The sequence below is a fragment of the Myotis lucifugus genome, unplaced genomic scaffold (assembly GCF_000147115.1).
Source record: "Myotis lucifugus unplaced genomic scaffold, Myoluc2.0 scaffold_40, whole genome shotgun sequence".
Taxonomy (NCBI): domain Eukaryota; kingdom Metazoa; phylum Chordata; class Mammalia; order Chiroptera; family Vespertilionidae; genus Myotis; species Myotis lucifugus.
The window spans coordinates 3,305,952-3,326,307 of record NW_005871088.1 but is presented as its reverse complement, the minus strand read 5'-3'; the positions used below and the strand labels follow the sequence as shown (position 1 = coordinate 3,326,307).

The 20,356-nt window shown below is 37.5% G+C and overlaps 1 protein-coding gene and 1 pseudogene across 5 annotated transcripts in view; both read left to right on the top strand.

The window, feature by feature from the left end:
- Nucleotides 1-20,356, top strand: part of MTM1 (myotubularin 1) — a 101,177-nt gene that overhangs the window by 60,498 nt on the left and 20,323 nt on the right. For all 5 annotated transcript variants that reach the window (XM_006087736.2, XM_023753047.1, XM_014454938.2 and 2 more), the window contains 3 exons: nt 9,403-9,486; nt 11,662-11,811; nt 15,969-16,157. In XM_006087736.2, coding sequence (XP_006087798.1) covers nt 9,403-9,486; nt 11,662-11,811; nt 15,969-16,157 — 423 coding nt within the window. The remainder of the gene's footprint in view (nt 1-9,402; nt 9,487-11,661; nt 11,812-15,968; nt 16,158-20,356) is intronic.
- LOC102437868 lies at nt 1,870-2,806 on the top strand (annotated as a pseudogene).

Sequence of the window (20,356 nt, the reverse complement as noted above, 5' to 3'; positions counted from 1 at the left end):
GTTATCAAAGAATTCCTCTAATACTTTCATTTCTTATTTAAAATGTAAATGTTTGATCAACTTGGAATTTACTTGGGGTTACTGCGTAAGGTATGGATCCAACTCTTTTGTACCCTGTTGTTGTCATATCATTTGTTGACTAATTCACTGATTTAAAATACCACCTTTGTCACATAATAAATTCCTCTGCATATTTAGGTAGGCCTGGGGAGCTGATACTCCATGTCCCCAAGGAACACAGTTTTCCTAGGTGACATGGGCAGACAGATGTGTACAACATAGATTAATACAGGCAGGGTGTCGGGGGAACAAAAAGTACGGTTGATGTTGAGGAAGGCTTCCTGGAGGAGGCAAATTCTGAAAGATGAGTAGGAGGATAAACCAGGAAAAAAATGGACATAGTAAACTGCAGAACCAGTATGTGTAAATGCAAAGAGGCCAGACACAGGCTGGACCTGCATATAGGTTGGTGTCTGGGGTTGGTGTGCATGTAGGTGTAGCAAAAAGAGATGGTGCTGGAATGGAAGGCTGGGTCAAAACTTGCAGAAGCTAAAATGCCACACCAAGAAATTTTGATTTTTATCTGAAGGTGTAGGGAGCCATTACCATGTTTTAAGCAGAAAAGTGACATGATTTGATTTCTATTTCAAAAACATTACATGGGCTGCAGCATGCAGAGTGGATAGAAGGGGGCAGGAGAATATTTTTGAAGATGGTTGTTAGTCACCTAAGTGCGTGATGATTAAGACTTGAAATGGGGCAATGGAAAGGGACAGAAGAGAATAGAGTTGAGAAAGATCTAGACGGTACGATCAGTAGAATTTGTTGATTGAAGTCATTTGAAAGCACTGAAGGGAATGGGATGATAGGGAAGATTCCAACCTTGATAACCAGGTTGATGGTGGGGCCAGTAGTTGAGATGCGGAATATGGAAGGAGAGTACCAAAAGAGGAAGGGGTGGCGAGTTCCATTTTGGATATGCTGTCACATATCCATCTAGGAGACAACTAATTATAGATATGGATATGTAGGAGGCAGGTATCTACAAAGATGTGGAGCTCTGGCTTGGGGAGAGCCCCATTTGGCAGGCCTGGATGAGATCATTGGCATTTTCATAAATGTGGCCAGAATTACCTGGAGAGAAAATTAGAGTGAAAAGAGAGAGGTACATTGGGCAAGCCCTGAGAAATGTCAGCCTTAAATGATTATGATTGTGATAGGTGGTAAGGAATGCTATTTTTCCAAAATGGTTTCAAATGACATTTCAAATGTACTTTTGTGGCCCTTTCCTGAATAAATGAATATCTATATATATGTATGAAGGTAGTAGTGACCCAGGAATATTAAACCATTTTCCCCAGGGAAAGTGGTAGAAATAGGACGCGGATAATTATTTATGCAAACAAAGTATAAATGGTAATTTATGTGCTAGTTGAGTTTGACCTATGAGACTTTTGTTCGTTTTGGGGGTATAATTACTTTTTATGCACTTATATGAATTAACTTATTGAGTCAAGTCATGTGAAATAGGCTGAAATCACTAGCATGAAGATGTTACTTGGAAATATAATCTTTATTAAGTTTTAGTACCTCCGATGATTCTTCCTTAAAATTTTTGGTATTTCCCTTCAACTTTAATGAAAGCTTTTTTCCTTATATAAAGAGTCTTATTTTTCAAGTATAATGTAAAAGATGAAAATGAGGTAATTTTTACCTTGCTACACCCTTACATGGTAGATTGAAGCTTTCTATAAAGACAGATGTCTTCAATTTCAGAAATCAAATTAGAAAAAAATTCTCACTTAAATTCCTGTTCAAAGATTGCAAAATTCAATCAGGAGAGAAGTAGTTAGTGAGTGGTCCCCTGAATTTTTAAGGCCAGATATTCAGAGTTGCTGTTTATTTGCTGCATAAAAAGGGTCTGCTCTGGAGCTCTGCGGCTCGGACTCTGTCAGCATGGCTGTCTTCGCAGGCCCAATCCAGCTGCTCCTGTCCCTGAACCTGCAAGAGGACGCCAAGTTTCACAAGGAGATGGCTCAGGCCCGCCGGAGTGCAACTAAGAAACAGAAGCAAGAAAAAAAAAAAAAAACAACTTACTCCTGGAGTAATTTATGTGGTTTACAAAACCCGGATCCAAGCATATTTCTCCCAGTTTGGCACTGTTAAGAAATTCAGGCTATCCAGAAGTAAAAGGACTGGAAATAGCAGAGGCTATGCCTTCATGGAATTTGAATCTGAAGATGTTGCCAAGATAGTTGCTAAAACAATGAACAACTACCTTTTTGGTGAAAGACTCTTGAAGTGTCACAAGGAACTTTCTAGAGAGTGGCATCTTCTGTTTAAGAATTCGTCTTATCCAGCAGTGAGACGGTATAATCAGAACCGGACACTTCTTGAAAAGCTGCGGATGGAGGAGCGATTTAAAAACGAAAGAAAAATTACTCAGGAAGAGACTAGCTAAGAAGGGAATTTTGCTTTTCCTTCATTGATTTTACATAAAAAGGAGAAAAGCAATACTTCAAACACCGACCTTCAGAAATCCACAAATTGCCAGGCTTTACCTAAGAAGAAGAAGAAGGCTTCAGCTACCCCTAAAACTCCTGAGGAGACTGTGGATAGCCAGGGCCCCACACCAGTTTGTACTCCAACATTTTTGGGTAAACGGAAATCTGAAGTGGCTGAAATGAATGATGAAGATAATGAAATAGTTTTCAAACAGCCCTTATCGGGCATAAAAGAAAAACCACAAGAGACTGAAACACCTACACGGTCAAGGAAAAAAAGGTGAAGAAAAAGCAATCAGTGATTCTGAGTGTATTATGAATAATACTTCTGGAAAATGTGATTTTATTATGAGGGCTGTGGATCAGAAGAAACACTGTTGGTTCAAGTCAATAATAAGAGGAATTGGTGCATACATCCTTTCTGATTGGTGTTTCTAGTTTCTTGGGCTATATTCCTAGAAGTAGGATCACTGGGTCAAATGGGAGTTCCATTTTTAGTTTTTTGAGGAAACTCCATACTGTTCTCCAAAGTGGCTGTACCAGTCTGCATTGCCACAAGCAGTACAATTTACCATAGCTAAGATTTGGGAACAGCCTAAGTGCCCATCAGCAGATGAGTGGATTAAAAAACGATGGTACATCTACATAATAGAATAGTACACTGCTATTAAAAATAAAAGAATTCTTACCATTTGCAACAGCATGGATGGAACTGGAGAGCATTATGCTAAGCGAAATAAGCCAGTCAGAGAAAGAAAAACATCATATGATCTCACTCATTTATGGAATATAATGAACAACATAAACTGGTGAACAAAAACAGATCCAGAGACAGAGAAGCATTGATCAGACCGTCAAACCTCAGAGGGAAGGTAGGGGAGGGTGGGGATAAGGGGGAGAGATCAACCAAAGGACTTATATGCTAGCATATAGGCCTAACCAATGGACACAGATGCCAGGGGGGTGAGGGCATGAGTGGGGGAGTGGGGGGGGCAATGGGGGGATAAGGACACATATATAATACCTTAATCAATAAAGAAAAGAAAGAGGAATTGGTAACTTTGGCTTGCCTGCCCCAACTGAAACACAGGTGTGCACACCACCCATCAGGAGCCAGGCCCGCTGCCTCTCTGCCCCAGTCTCTTCCAGTTTTCTTCCCAGATTCATACCTCTCTTTAGTGACTTTGTCTGCATAAAAGGGTCACCATTAATTGCAGATTTAAATACTAAACTGCAGTGTTTGTTAAATAAAGAAAATAAAACCTTGGGGGGAAAAAAGGGTCGGCTCTTCCTAAAAATCATGTCCATCGATGACCATTCCACTGCATGGTGGAAACTCCATTTGAAAGCACTGTTAAATCTACAGGCTTATCAATTTATTGCCCTAAGTACTATGAAAATGATTTTCCTCTGTAACTGTATCCCTTTGGGATGATATTTAATTTCTGTAAATCTGACTGTCAAACATCCAGTTCTGAGACACCACATCACATGTGTTTGGGGGAAGAGGCTGTCTGGGAGGGGGCTTCATGAGCCCTAGGAATCCTAATTTGGTGACAGACAGCCCCTCCCTCCTCAATGAAGGGCACTCATGAATTGCTTATCATTTGTAGATTCTACTCAATAAAACTAAATCAAATCTAGATGTGCTTTAAGCAAGTTGGTACATCTTTATTTAAAATAATGGCTCATTAAGTGAAAGCCAAAATCTGTTGTTATTTCAGACCCCCCCCCACAAGACACAGCAGTGATAAATGTAGCTAAATTAAAATGACAAGTTACATTCTCTTTGTCAGAGCTGTTTTTATCCCTGGGTTGAAATTGGAGATTTATCTCAACTTTGTCCTTTAACATTTTTCAAATGTTACATTGTGCTATTTTTAATACTGGAAAAAATGCACATGATTGTTGTGGGTTGTTGTTTTTTTTAAGTCTCCATGCATGGTATCTCTTGACTAGAAGGAATCTGAATTGGTTAAATGCCCAAATACTAATATAGAACCAAATAAATGAAGACCCATTCACTTGAAGCTAGGGGTAAGCACTTGAGACTATACGTTTTCTGATGTCAGTTTCCTGATTTAGATATTGTGCTCTAGTTATGTAAGATGTTCATATTGGGGAGGTTGCATGAAGGGTGCCTAGGACTTCCCTGTACATTTCTTTTCAAATTCTTGTAAATTTATAATTATTTCAAATAACTATTTTAAAAAACATATTTTTATTGATTTCAGAGGGGAAGGGAGAGGGAAGAGGGGATAGAAACATTACTGATGAGAGAGAATCATTGATTGGCTGCCTTCTGCATGCCCCACACTAGGGATCGAGCCTGTAATACAAGCAATGTGCCCTGACTGGGAATCGAACCATGACCTCCTTGTTTATAGGTTGATGCTCAAACACTGAGCCACGCCAGCTGGGCTCAAATAACTTTTTTTAAAAAAGTAAAGCACCCCCCCCCCCCCCCGTAATACCTGACCACACAGAACCCTTAGGCTATCCTCCTAAGTGTTCTGGTGTATTCCATGTGATCCTTCAGGGTCAGGGCAATCACCCCCTAGAGATTTTGGTTTAGAGGGGATGAGGTGGGGCACAGGCATTGACTGGCACCTTAGGAAACTGCTCCCACCCGTGATCCTGAGGCAGAGCCCAGGTGAGGGACCAGGCCCTAGAACAGTGATGGCGAACCTATGACACGCGTGTCAGAGGTGACACGCAAACTCATTTTTTTGGTTGATTTTTCTTTGTTAAATGACATTTAAATATATAAAATAAATATCAAAAATATAAATCTTTGTTTTACTATGGTTGCAAATATCAAAAAATTTCTATATGTGACACTGCACCAGAGTTACGTTAGGGTTTTTCAAAATGCTGACACGCCGAGCTCAAAAGGTTCGCCATCACTGCCCTAGAAGAAAGCCACGAGGCCTTCCTGAAGCACCAACTGGAAGCTAACATTCAGCAAAACACTTCTCTGCTCTGAGGTTTCGCTAAAGCTGGGACTGAACCATTTTTGAGTTGTCAATAGGCCATGAAATGAAACTGGTATTGGTTGGGTTCATGGAGTGGACTTCATTACCAGTCTTCTAGAACTGGTTCTATCCATGGGACTTCGATTTCCCAAAGAAAGGCTCCAAACTCACCCAAGGTTAGTTAGGGATAATATCAATCTGCTAATAAAGCACTAAAAGACTCAAAGCCTTACAAATGTATTATCTGTAAGAGGAAGAAAAAGAGACAGTTAAAAACCTTGACATGTAATCCATTCTTTTAGGTTTTAACAGTTTTCAGACAGGAACTTTAATTAGACTTATAACAAGTTACCACTTGTAGGGAATTTTGGGATTTGTTATTCTTGCTTTAATGGCTAGTAGTTTTTATTTCTTTTTAAATAATTCACATTTTTGTTACTCTATTTGAGAGCTTGTGTTTTAAAATTCTTGCTTTGTTCTCTTATCTGAATCTTTAAGAGAGAAAAGGTAAAAATTAAAATATCTGGGAAGTAAGTTTTGGTATATTCAACTTTTTAAAATTGTGCTCCTTTTAGATTGCTTCAGTGGAGCCAAGTAATTTATGAACAACTTAGTTTTTAAAGAAAAATACAATGTGAACAAGTGATGCTTTTTAAAAATATGTTTTTCTTGTATTTGTAAGTTAATTTATTTGGATTGGTTTAAGCACTTGGACTTTTCCACCAGAAGCTCCACTTCAATATTAGATGTGTTGCTGTGTATTTCATGACAAGAAATATATGGAATTTTCCTGAAATATTTGAGGTCTAGGTCTGGCTCTTAGCATCAGAATTGGCTTAGGAACTGTTTCCATCAGAGAGTTCTCATAGTCATGTTTCAGGGGTAAAGGATGCCAGTTCCTTGACTCATCCTATATATCTGGATGTCACTCAGAATGGAAAGTGTCATTCTAGAACAATTTCATGAGAAAGGCTACCTGATATGTTGCTAACATGAGGACATTGTAGCATTCTCATATTAATGACAATTTTTAAAATATCACTTGTATTCAGAGTTCTCTTAAATCAAACATATTAAAGAAAATGTGGAGATAATTTTTGTTTGGAATCTATAGCCTTTATCTTCTGATAGTAACATTACTGGTAAACTTACATTACACTTACCAGTGATTTTGATGTAAGATAAAAGAGCATATTTGAAGAAAAAAGGGAATTGCTTTATTATTAGTGATTGAGAAATAGAAATTTACATTGAAAATCCTGCTGGTTAAATGCCCAAATTTACATTGAAAATGCTGCTGACAAGTCAAAAAGGATTGCATTAATACGCATGATGATTTTTCTAGAGAGAAAGCTTTATCTTACCTTTGAGTTACCAATTTTATTCTTTGTTTTTAAAAGGCCAATGTATTCACTTGAGCTTTATAGGAAGATGCAAATAACTAAAAACAAACAAAAAAATTAACAAACCCATGTTGAGATCAGGAACTTATTTCAAGAAAGCTGCCGAAGCCGGTTTGGCTCAGTGGATAGAGCATCGGCCTGCGGACTGAGGGGTCCCGGGTTCGATTCCGGTCAAGGGCATGTACCTGGGTTGCGGGCACATCCCCAGTGGGAGATGTGCAGGAGGCAGCAGATCGATGTTTCTCTCTCATCGATGTTTCTAGCTCTCTATCTCTCTCCCTTCCTCTCTGTAAAAAATCAATAAAATATATTTAAAAAAAAGAAAGAAAGCATATCCTAGGTTTTCTTCTGAAGTGAGTGACAGTATAGCCATATGTCTCCAACCATCTACCATCCACAGCATGTCAACAACACAGCAATATTGAGTATTTACCTGTGCCACGTCCTGATCAGTGTAGTGTCTGGTGCTCAGTTTTCACAAAGTGAATGCTTATATACGTTCTATAGATTCTGTTTTTGATAAAGAAGTTCACTATACATTTTAGTGCTCTTTTCACCAAAAGTCCCTTTTTCTTGTTTTTCATTTGTTTTTCCCAGTGGTACAGAATAATTAAGTATTGCTGTGGATTCAGTGTTAAGGTAATGCCTCAAAGAATTGCTTAGCTAGATCAGCGCCATTACTAATGTGTTTCTGACATGCTATCTATCACAGAATACTTAGCACTTAGGCCTAGCACTGCCCGAGTTGAGACCTGCTGAGGGTGCCATGAGCTTTGGAAATTTCAAGAAGACAGTCTGGAGAGCATGTTCTTAACTAGTTTTCATTTCAAACCTTTTGCCACTTAAATACAGAAAATTGTTGCTGCTAAGTGATGCTTTCCCAGAAATTCTCTGTAATGTATGGGAGGGATTGCTTGCATTCAAAGTTGTAGGCTGATAACACAAAATGGGTGGGAAGGAAGATACCTGGAGGAAAAGTGCCCAGACTCGGTTCCCTTAGAGAACATAGTTGTTCAGGGGCTGTATAAGGCTTCACATTTTCATTTGGTCAATAAATATGTATTCTGCCTACTATGGATACAGGATGTGAATACAAGTGTCTACCTTCATGGAACCCATGGTTCCAATTACTGGGGAATACAGGATGTGAATACAAGTGTCTACCTTCATGGAACCCATGGTCTAGGGGAGGGAACAGTAGAGGTCCAAAAATAAAGAAATAAACAAGTAAATATAATATGTCAAATCATCATAAGGGATAGGGGGAAACAACAGGGGTGCAGTTGTAGAGGTAGCATGTTTGTTTTCTACAGGGTGTCAGAGAGTGTCATTGATTAAGGTTACATTTGAACAGAGATGTGAAAAAAGTAAGGGGGAACCCATGAAGATAAAGGATTTCAGGCAGCGGGAGCAGCAGGCGCAAAGGCCCAGAGGTTGGTAAATGCCTGGTGCTTTACAGGGGCAACACTGGAGGCCAATGTGGCTAGAGTGGAGTGAGCAAGGGGGAATGCAGAGACATGTCAGGGGATGTGGCCAGGTGGTGGACAGCCACATAGGCCATTGGAAGGACTTCCATTTTAACTCCAAGCAAGACTTAAAGCCAACTCTTACTCTGACTTTAGAAGTAAAGATTAAAGCAAGGGATCAGTTAGGAGGTTATTATAATGATCCATGTGGACAATGGTGGAGGTTGAAACCAGGGTGGTTAACAATGAGTTGATGAGGCTAACAAGGTTTTTGGCTCAATCAACTAGAAGGATGGGGCTGTCATCTGCTGAAATGGGGAGGCTGTGGGAGGAGCAGGATATGTTAACCCAAAGTCTTCCAGAAGCCTTTTAGGCAGTCTGGAGTTGTAGAGTGGGCACCTGGATAGCTAAGTCTGGGAATCAGAGTATTGGCTGGAGAGTGATAGATATTTAGGAATTACTTAGAGTGTGGATGGTATTCGAAGCCATGAAACTCATCAATATGGACTCCTCAAGAGAGAGCATGAGTAGAGAAGAGATGAGCGATCTGAATCCTGGTATTTCACAGACATCAGGGCTTTGATTCTAAATTCACAGAGAACAGTTAATTAAGAAGTTTCCTAATGTCCTGCCTTTTAAAAAATAGATAAACATGTCATTGTTCCCTTTTGAGCTGGTTGTACTTTTTAATAATCATTCCTGAATTTCCTTTCACTCTTTTAGTGGCTTTTATCTGATTTATTTCTAATACTATTTAAAATTAATAGGCATTTTTTTGGTCTGAAAATCTGATTTTTGTGGAACATCATTTAAAAATAATAATTAAAAGAGATGCCCATGGCCATAAAAATTGAGGTCTCAAAAGTGATTGCTGAAGATAAAAGGTAGTATAAGTTTAGTCTGATTTTTTTCACTGTTTTTATTTGTTGGAAATTTCAGGTTTGGCTGTGATATTATGGTAGGCAAATCTGGTGAAAAATCAAAGGATGTAGTATCAGTAGATTATTTGTTTCTTCACACTGAAGTTTAAATTCTTTTTGTTTGCCTTTTCTAGCCAATATTTGCATTTGTAAATGAAGAAAAGTTTAACGTGGATGGATGGATGGTTTATAATCCAGTTGAAGAATACAGAAGGCAGGTAAGCCAGTAGGTACTGTAGCATGTAGTGAATCTGAATCATGCATGGTGACAATATGTCACCAGGCATGCTCTTTGAGGATCAATAACATCCTTGCCAAATATGTTTTTAATTGCAGTGGTATATTATAGCGTATTCTGTTTATTCCATGGCCATATTGAAGCTGCATTGAAGGCTGGCTGGATAAGTTCTGTTCCCTTCCCTTACATGAAGAATATCAGTTATATATTGTTCATGAAATGAAGCAAATACTTGGAGTCTAAATTAGTCAAACCTCTATAACTTCCTATTTAGGAGTTGATGTCGCCATATATTTGTATATTTGGGAGCCTAACTATTAATGACAGATTTTAATTATATATATTCTGGTTTATAGATTCAAATTAATCAGAACTGTTTTCCTATAATAATCTCTTTTCCCAGAAAGTTTTGATGAATGTATATTAGAATTTCCCTTTACTGCTTTTTTTATGTAAACATAACCTACATGCATATTTATTTGCTGTAATAAAGGCAAAAGGCTTGGAATAATGTTGGCTGTTCAGGGACAAAGGTCTCTTGTGGCATGTTTGTGAAGAAGATCCTGTGCATGTTATGTAACAAGAGCCACAAATTGACCTCTGGTATAACCAAATCTATAGGACAGCTAGGAGTTTTGTGATGGAAGTTTACATAATTATCATTCTAAAAGCTCTTAAAATAATTGGGAAATTTTGCTGAATTACCTTTGAGAATCAATTCAAGCCCAGTTGTGTTATATGCAAAGGCAGTGAAGGTAAAGTAAAATGCAGAACCCTAGACTTGAGAAGAACCGTCTAGCCACCACCTCCACTACTAAGGACCTGGGTTGATTTCCATTTAGTCTTGATCAGTGGTGTGTGTATTCATAAGCAGATCCAATGCTTAAGAATGGTGGTGTAGGAGTTTATCTCTAGAACACATGTATGAGGAAGTATGTGCTATTGCTTCTAGAAATCAGCTTTAGACTATTGTTTTCAAAGTCTGTGTATACCTCTCATTTTAATTACCTTTGTTCTGGGGCAGTTATTCAGGCAGAAGGACCATTCAAACATTTTGCATGGTTTGGAGATCTCTGTAGCATTATGTATTAAAATATTTGAGTCTTATTTTAAGAGTGTTATTGACAATATTAAGACATTTTAAGGTCAAAGCTTCTAGATTGAAACAAAACAGTTCCTGTTTTTAAGATTGCATGCCTACTAGTATATGAACTGTTGAAGGTATTTTGTTCTAGACTGCCATTTCATTCCATCTTTTTTTCTTATAACTTTCTGATGGGACTTATAACTTTCTAATTGGACTCAGCATCAGACTCATCTGTTTGGTCCGTGGTCTATAGGACCAGACTTAAAGAAAAGGTACAATGTCTGTCCCCAAACCAAGCACCCACATAGCTTACTTTTGTGTGTGTATTTGTGTATTTGTGAGTATGGGGAGAGAATATTCCACCACCTCTGGCTCTTGTCCACACTAGATAAAATTTTATGGGTAGATGATAGGGTGGGAAGTGTCTTCCATATCTCCCTGTGCAGACTGTTTAGACTGCAAATTACTCTATTTCTCACACAACCTATATGGCAATCACCAATCTCAAACAACTTGATTGAAAAAACTCTTAGGAGGTGGCGAAATGAGCCTCCCCAAGAGGGGTTTTCATTTACTTCCCCTCTGCAACTTTCTTCATATACTTAGCCTCTTTCTACTTTGGAGCAGACTGAAACATTTACTCTGTTTTGAGTAGGGAGAGGGAGTTGCCTGATCTCTTTTCTATCCTCAATTAGACACAGAGTAAGAGTACATGATATACTTTTTCTAGGTTGGGGGGGGATACATGGGTGGGGAATGACCTTGCATTTATCTTTATTGTACTAGTAGTAAAGAATAGTTTGACATGAAATAAAGGAAGATCTCAAATTCAAGAGAATCTTTATTTACCAATGACAGTTTAGAACTATGGAAACCACCAGTGTTTGTCTTGTGTTCTTATGTTGTCTGGATTATTGATTTGGCTCCCTTATTATAAATCAGTAGACCGTCACTACACTGTGGTCAAAGATGCATTTGCAAATTCTGCTAGAATGAAGAAAGGAGACCCAAGGCTAATGCAGAGATGAAGTCATGTAGTACTTACTTGGACTTCCTTTTTTCCTGCAGGGCTTGCCCAATCACCACTGGAGAATAACTTTTATTAATAAGTGCTATGAACTGTGTGACACTTACCCCCCTCTCTTGGTGGTTCCATTTCGTGCCACAGATGAAGATCTCAAGAGAGTTGCAACTTTCAGATCCCGAAATCGAATTCCAGTGAGTATGCAATTAATGTTGTTGTTTTTTCAGAGTGCATTTTATTCCATAAGAACAATAGTTAAGTAATTCAGAGAAAGACTCTAGGATTTCAATCCAACAAGTAATTGTCAAGTGCCTTTTGAGTGCAGAACACCAGGCTAATTGGGAAAATAAGAAAGACAACACCTGCCTTCCAAGAGCTCACAATAAAGGATGGGGAATGAACACAAGTAATTCTTATTCAAATGAGGGTACAAATACTGCTATCATATGTAAACCAAGGGCTAGATGGACGGAAAGATGGTAGGACAGGGTCTTTGTGGTTTTCATCTTTGTAGCATAATACCTGATATATGAAAGGTATTGATAAATGTCAACTGAGTCATGCTGGAAACAAGGTACTATCTTATGTTATAGAGCATGTAAGTATAGGCTTTTATGTATACTCAGCTTTATTAGGATGTGCTTATCCTCATCATATTTGCAAGTTGCCTTAATACCATTTGCAAACTGGAGCCAAGTACAGATTACTCCAAACTGTATACTTATGGTATCATGGGACCTAGTTCCCAAAGTTTCCTTTGCTTCTTAAATATAAATTTTAATTCTTTATTGTTTAAAGTATTACATATAGTATTACATATGTCTCCTTTTTTCCTCATTGGCCACTCCCACCCCTCAGCACATACCCCCACCCCTGCTTCTTAAATATGTATGTACAAGTCTTACTGTCTTCTGTGTATATAAATTTTATTGACTAAAAATTTAGAGAATGTTTTCCCCCCTGTTAATTTTCAGGGCATGTCATAATAAGTACATTGTTTTGTTTTGGTTTAAAAATGAGGGTTGAAGAAATTAAGATTTAATGTCACCTTGCCTTTAAATCCCAAGTCTAGATATTTTTATCCTTAAAAGGACATTTGTGTGAAATGTTTGTATACTGTCAACATAATTGCAACTTTTAAAATTCACTTGGTTCTCTAATTATGAGTGTCTGTTCATATCTTCATGATATATATTGTACTTGAAAGTATGTTTTTTAGCTCATTTTGTTAGAACACGGTGCTAAGGAAACTAGTTACAAGTTCACTACTCTTGTTCTCTATTTGGACATATTTTTCTGTACCATAGCCACAAACTCCACATTTACCCTGGCAATCTGTCTTGCTAATATGTGCCTTGTCCACAGGAGAACTGGATTAAGGTAGCATGAATCACTTTTATTCACTACTTTATTCAGTTAATGTTTATTGAGCATCTACTGTAACAAAGGTGTGAGTGTGTGTGTGGGGGGGGGGGGGGGGGTGTGTGCGCGCGCATGTTTCATGGGATTTGGAGCAGGAAAGGAAATGAACTAACTGTGCCCAGTTCCTTATGCTCAGGCTACCATCTTAATCCAGTAGTTTCCACTATTCTATGTGAATGAGCGCCCACTGTAGAACAAATAGAATGCTTAACTTTTCACTTGTTGAACCATTTTATGGGTCCTTCTTACTTGTGATGGCCACCAATTGGCATTTATTTTTCCTAACAAAACTGAGGCTAAGCTGTCCATTATCCCTATATCTTTATAGATTACCAGGCTTAATAATATCTAATAGTAGGTAATGTACTCTTTCTGATGTACTTTCTAACCCGTGACTCTTGACTGTAACCCAGAAAACACATTTGCTTTCAATGAGAAGTCATTAATACTTGATATTTAGTTTTTAAGCCCATATAAAAATACAAAAAGAATAGATGAGAAAGCAGTTTTGTTGTTTTAAGTGAAATTAGAAAAAAACTTATAAAATAACACTGATTAATAAAATAATCCACATGTGTTAATGTTCCCATTAATGGATACTTACTCCTTTGTCCTCAAACATGTTTATCTTAATGTTATGAAAGTCTTTAACATAAGTAATACATATTTTATTTTAGACATTTTAGAAAATACTGATAAGCAAAAAGGAGTCTTACGCCTTATAAGAATCACAGTTAACATTTTGGTATATGTCCTTCCAGCCTTCCTTCTATGTATGCATATTTTTATTAGAAAAAAATAAAATAATTCTGTAATCTTTGTCTTAATCTCTTTTTTTCTACCTAGCATTATCCTGGAAATAAGTTTCCACACTGATAAATATCTACTCATAAGCTAGTATGTAGATATAACACAATGCATTTAATCGGTTTTCTATTATGAGTCACCAAGGTTCTTAATTATTAATCTTTTGCTATTATAAACAGTGCCATGATAAACATCTTTTGGTGGCTAAATCTTTGAGTATATCCTTAATTATTTATGGCTATTAGATAGTTTAAGAAGAATAATCCAATATGGTACCATATACTTTAAAAGTACTCATAGTAGTTGATATTATGAAATTAGCATTATTGGTACCAGGATATAGCAAGCGTCCTTTTTAAAGTTAGTTGAGATCCCAAAAGAAAAAGAAAGTTAGAGGTGAAACAATTCATCAGAGTAGCATTTCTTAACATAGCATGGTGATTCTAGTCTTAAATCTCCCAAGCAGGGCGAAGGGTGAAAGAGAGGAGGGCATTGGTGGTACAGAATAGTTTCTTGCATTTGACCTCATTTAAATTTAAAACTTGAAGAGGGTCATTTTCAAATAATAAATCCCTTGTGTCTGTAGTGATTTGCTGTTTCAAAGTGATCTCAAATCAACACATTACACAATATTATATGTCAATTATATTTCTATTAACCTGAAAATTCAATTCAATTATAAATAAATACATAAAAGTGATCTCATGTCTTTTATCTCTCTTGAAGAAAAGGCTATAGGAAGTAGGTGGAGTAGGTCTCCTCTCTACATTGTAGATTTCAAAATGGAGGTTGAGTAAAGGCCAGTGCTTTTTCCCAGGGCTTCACAGTTCTGAGCCTTTGGACTCTAAGGGGCCACAGTGATGTTTTTAACTGGTCTCTGGCATGGCACAAAATCAATGAATGAGTATGCATGTTATCATATAATCATTCTCACCAGCCCATTGTCATTATTCACATCAGTTTTTATGAATATCAATGCTTGTCATTTGCTTTCCTGGAGTGGGTGACTTCAAAAGATAACAGTGTATTTGGCCTTGTATTAAATGAGCTCAAATTGTTGTTTCTTTAGCTCTTGTGTCTGCTTTTCATAGTTTTCCATATCTGACTTTACTGGCTGCTGGCCTGCCTCTAGATGCTAACTCAAGCCAGCCAGCCCCCTGAACTGCACTGAGTACTTTACCTGCAGTCATTCTTTCTTCGTCCTCCCAGCAGCACCATGGGATAAGATTACTCCCCATTTGATGAATGAGGAAAGGGAAGCAGCAGAGGCTATGAGCTCAGTATGCAGGTTAGAGCCACCCCCAGCGCCCATGCTGTTACCCAACACTCTGACCTCCTGGCTCCCTTTGTGTTTTTTTAAACAGTTTCGTTGAGGCATACACCAAACAATTTATCCATTTAAAGTGGACAGTTTTATAGCTTTTGGTGTATTACATTATTAGCTACCTTTTGCAGTTACTTTTGGTTCTATGCTATGACCTGGGAAACCAGGTATCAAATATGCTAGGTGTGTGTATAAAATTAGAGAAGACTGAGTGTGAGTGAAGGCTGGAAGAGCTCTCCTAAGAGCTGGGTATCCATGCGTCATTGTAGAGACTCCGGAATTTCTTTTGGCTGTCCTGACACCTTTTTTGCTTCCCTTGGGTTATCTCCACCCCTCATATTATTCTAGAGTTGAGACTGTTGGGAAAATGGCCTGCAGATGTGAGTTGTTATTATGGAAACATGTTATATCAGAGGTGATTTCCTTTACCTCTCACTTTTTGCTAAAGTTGTTTCTTTGTGATGATAAATCCAGTGCAAGCTACAGAACTGGAATAATATCAGAAGTTTTCTACTTCCTTTATGTGATTTAAAATTTTTTAGTCAAGCATGTAACTTCTATTAGCTGTGGTGCTAATTAAGAAAGGACTAGTAAGGTAATTGGTTATTCTAATTGTCTCTTAATAGAGACATTGTTAAATGTGTGTTTCTGGGCACACGCAGTGAAATCATAGGTGAATAAATATTCCATTTCATCAAAAGCAGATTCACTTAATCATGATTGTTAGTGCTTTATTTTTATAGTTTTAATTGTTTTGAGATTTGTTTTAATAGCTCAAAATTTCTGTACTAACTATAGGTGCTGTCATGGATTCATCCAGAAAACAAGACAGTCATTGTGCGTTGCAGTCAGCCTCTCGTCGGTATGAGTGGTAAACGAAATAAAGATGATGAAAAATATCTTGACGTCATCAGGGAGACTAACAGACAAATTTCTAAACTCACGATTTATGATGCAAGACCCAGTGTCAATGCAGTGGCCAATAAGGTGAGTATATTTAATGACATGATAGAAACATCTTATATACAGTGTATGGTGTTTCACATGAATGTTTTTGCCATATCACGACAACATGTGGGATTAAATTAATAGTTAAACTTAGTTTAAATAAGAAAACTAGTTCACTGAGCTAGAAAGTTTTAATCACAAAATGTATCTTAAAAGTTGAATATATTACAATCAAATGAAAACATTCTTTAGGTATATTAGGCAAATCTGGAACTGTAATGAACTTGGGTTTTGATCAGAATCTTAGGCAAAAGAATCTCTTTGGAGCTGTTTAGGCTGTTGATGGTTATTCCCAATGTCTATGCTGCTGAGGCATCTGTGAGGAGTTGTGGGAAGCTGTAATTGTAAAATCCTAAATTTGTAGCTTTATCAAAACAGTTTCTTCATTATATTCATCAGTGTGTATTCTCATTTATATAAAATAATTCAAGAAAGGAGTAGATATATGTATGTGAAATTTATAATCTCACACACACAATGTTATTATTTTCAAAGAAATCTGTCTCAATTGTCTTCATAGCATTCTTAAGCAGAACATTCCGAGTGCCCCTGAAGTTGACTGGGATTGTCACTGTGAACATCAGTGACTACATAGTGTTGCTTCCGGAGCTCTCAGGAGGCTGCTGCAAGGTGTAAGGCTGTTTGCCCCGACACTAAATGGCCCCAGATTGTGCTATGCTTTTTACATTTTATTTTTTTCCTTTCTGTTTTGTTGTTTTTCTTCTCCCATTACTGCTAGCCATCACAAGTGCTCACAGTGGGCCTGCCCTGCATTGCTCATCCCCATTCCATCTTTGAGATTTCTTGTTTCTCATCAGCTGTAGGCTTCAATTTCATCATCTTGAATAATTTGCTTATCCTAAGGTCATCTATCTGACATCTTCAATTATTCAGAGCACAAAACAAGAACCTGAAAGCAAAACAAGTCCCTGAGCAGCTCAGACAGTTGCAGCAGCTTCCTTAGTGGGCCTTTGGCATCTGTCTGCACACGCATCTGTGAGAAGGCATGTGTATGGGGCTCCACTTACATGGTTGTGCATCTTATACACTGACTCCCGGGGGGCCTCTCTGCCCCTTGCATGCTCTTGGACCAGCTGTTCGTTACTACAGGTGGTATTTGTTTGGGGAATTAATATAATCTTGAAATTATATGTAAACTAATCAGGAAGTGTAATCACTAAGTAAATTAGGAATTATAAAAGTAAAATATTTCAGAAATAAAGTCTAAATACAAATGTCTTCTTGTATTATCCTTAACTTTATATATTTCTTTTCCTGGAATTCAGACTTGAATAAATGTAGAAAATGCAATATATACATTTAGCCTGAAACAGATATAGCATTAAAATGAGGTATTTAGAAATAATATTTTAAAATATTAAAATGTATAAAATGCATACATCATATAAAGCTCATTGTTATAGCAGTAGAATTATTGAATGCCTTTTTAACACTCGGGAAATATGCCTGTGCTTCTAGTCCCCTTAGGAATGAAGGGAAGGAAAATCTTAAGGAAAAATACCTAGGCTTTAAAGATCTCTGAATCATTCTTTAAAAAACACACTCAGGTCCCCCTCCTCTCTTGGCTGTGTCTCTCGCCTAGTCATCTATATCCATAGCAACAGGCCCTTGGACCTGTATGTCGGCATACTAGGCAGTCTGGGTTGTTGTTTTTTTGTGTTGAAAAAAAGAACACTGAAAAAAATATTTCAAAACTAACCAGAGATGGAGAATTTGCACTTTTAAGAACTTAATCTGTGCCTGACTAATTGATTTTACCCTTCTGACTTCTGTTCTATTTGGACCTAATCATTCCTCTCTTGTGGATATTTAGATATTCACAACCCCAGATATAACAAGCAACATCACACCATTTTAAATTAAACAAGCAAACAAACAAAACCCAGGGGTGAATAAGATCAAGCGTCAAGCTGCTTTAATTTTTCGGCAACACACTGTGAATTATAGTGGAACTGTACACTGTGAATTATAGTGGAACTGTATTAATGTCTATTTTTGCCAGAAAATTTGGCAATGAGTAATATATATATATATATATATGGGCTCGGCAAAAAACAAACAAACATTAATGTCAAAATAAAATATACTTTCTTACCTAGAGTCTGTGGAGACCGAGGCATCAAGCTTATACATAGGTCTCCAGGTTTGAAGTTCAAGTAGTAGCCTTATTTCTATTGCAGGAGAACGTCTCTGTAACTAACCCTAGAAGAAATCCAGGATGTGTTGGCCCTTCTATTCGGAGCTACAAGTTTAAATTCCTTCTGTTGTTATAAATAAAAAGGAAAGGGACATGAAGTAACGATGGCACATTTTTCTGGTGCCTTCATTTTTGCTCTTCATTTCCAAGCACGTTTCCCAGACCTCTTCCTACAGGCACTCTGAAATTAGTATAATGTTGCTTTGACGATAATATTTTTTTTCTGGTGAGTTCACACATTCAGATGTTTTTACGGTGTTAATTAGCATCCTTTCATTTCAGCTTATAGAACGTTGTTTTCTCAACAAGTCTCTAAATGATTTAACTTTTTCTTAAAGAGCCAGAGGCCACGTGTTCCATGGCATTTAAAAACATTAAGGAGAATGCAGCCCGGTTTCTAAACAGAATTATAGCATTTCTTCTCATCCATGTGGAAAATGGGCATCTTCACCATGCTGTGAAGGTGAACCGGTGACTGCCCTAGCAGTTTATACTTATAGGTGCTGCAGTAGATAGTAACACTCCTCTTGACACCTTTTGGGCTTTGAGGGCCCACTATGTGCAGTGCTCTGTCTTTGGTGTTTGCATAGCAGACAGACAGTCATGGTGCACTAGAAAGGGTTCAAGTATTGAAGTCGGACAACTTAAAGTCTGATTACCTGTGTGACTTTGGGGATAGTTAAATAGCATTTCTTCTGATTTGCAAAATGGGAATGGTAATACCTATCTTGTAGCATTGCTATAAGAGTTAAATAAAATCATGCAAACCAAGAATCACAGTATCTGTGACATCATAGGGGCTCATTAAACACTGGCTGGTGTTAGCTGTTATTGAGTATGGCTTCTTTTAATCCTGTGAGACCTAGGTAGTATTATCCTGTATTCTACAGGAGAGGACATGAAGGCTCAGAGAGGTTAAGGTCCTTTCCTTAGATCACACAGCAAGGAAGGGCTTGAAGCAGAGCTATTAATCTGGTTCTGTCTGACTCCAAAGCCTGTTGTTTTCCTCCAGCCCGTGTGTCTCATGTGAGTGGTACTACAAAGTCAGTGCCTCACCCTGAAAAGTACTTTTATAAAACTGATGGAGAACAAGGGCCATTCAGAACCTGTTCTTGCCTTTCCAGTTCTGGAAGAAGAGCTAGTAATTCTAGAAGATTTTGAAAGTGATTTTTTTCTCACAAATACACGTCTTCCCAAAATTGCCAGCCTACCATCCCTTTTCTAGCTCAAAGTGTGACTAATGTTGTTGGAACTCAGTGTTGGATAGGAAGGCAAGTCCCATCAGTCATTTATGTAACTTGCAAGGTTTACAGTTGAGATTTGGAGGCTCAGTAACTTTTCAAATATTTGTGTGAGTTACTGACGAAATAGAAAACACAAAATCGCTGACATTTCTTGTAGCAATATTTTTTCTGATGTATCTCCTTGGGAAAGGGAAACAATAGAAAAAATAAACAAATGAGACTACATGAAACTAAAAAGGTTTGCACAGCAAATGAAACCATCAACAAAACAAAAAGACAACTCACTGAATGGGAGAAGATATTTGCCAAAGATATACTCTGATAAGGAATTAATATCCAAAATTTATTTTTTTAAAAACTCATACAACTCAACACCAAAAAAACAATCCTATTTTAAAATGGGCAGAGGACCTAAATAGACACTTCTCCAAAGAGGCCAATAGACATGAAAAAATGCTCAACATCACTAATCATCAGAGAAATGCAAATTAAAATCACAATGGGATGTCACCTCACACCTGTCAAAAAATGGTTATCATCAACAAATTAACAAACAAGTGTTGGCAAGGATGTGGAGAAAAGGGAACCCTCATGCACTGTTGGTGAGAGTGCAGACACTGTGGAAAGCAGTATGGAGGGTCCCCAAAATATTAAAAATGGAACTGCCTCATGACCCAGTGATTATACTTCTGGATATATATCTGAAGAAACCCAAA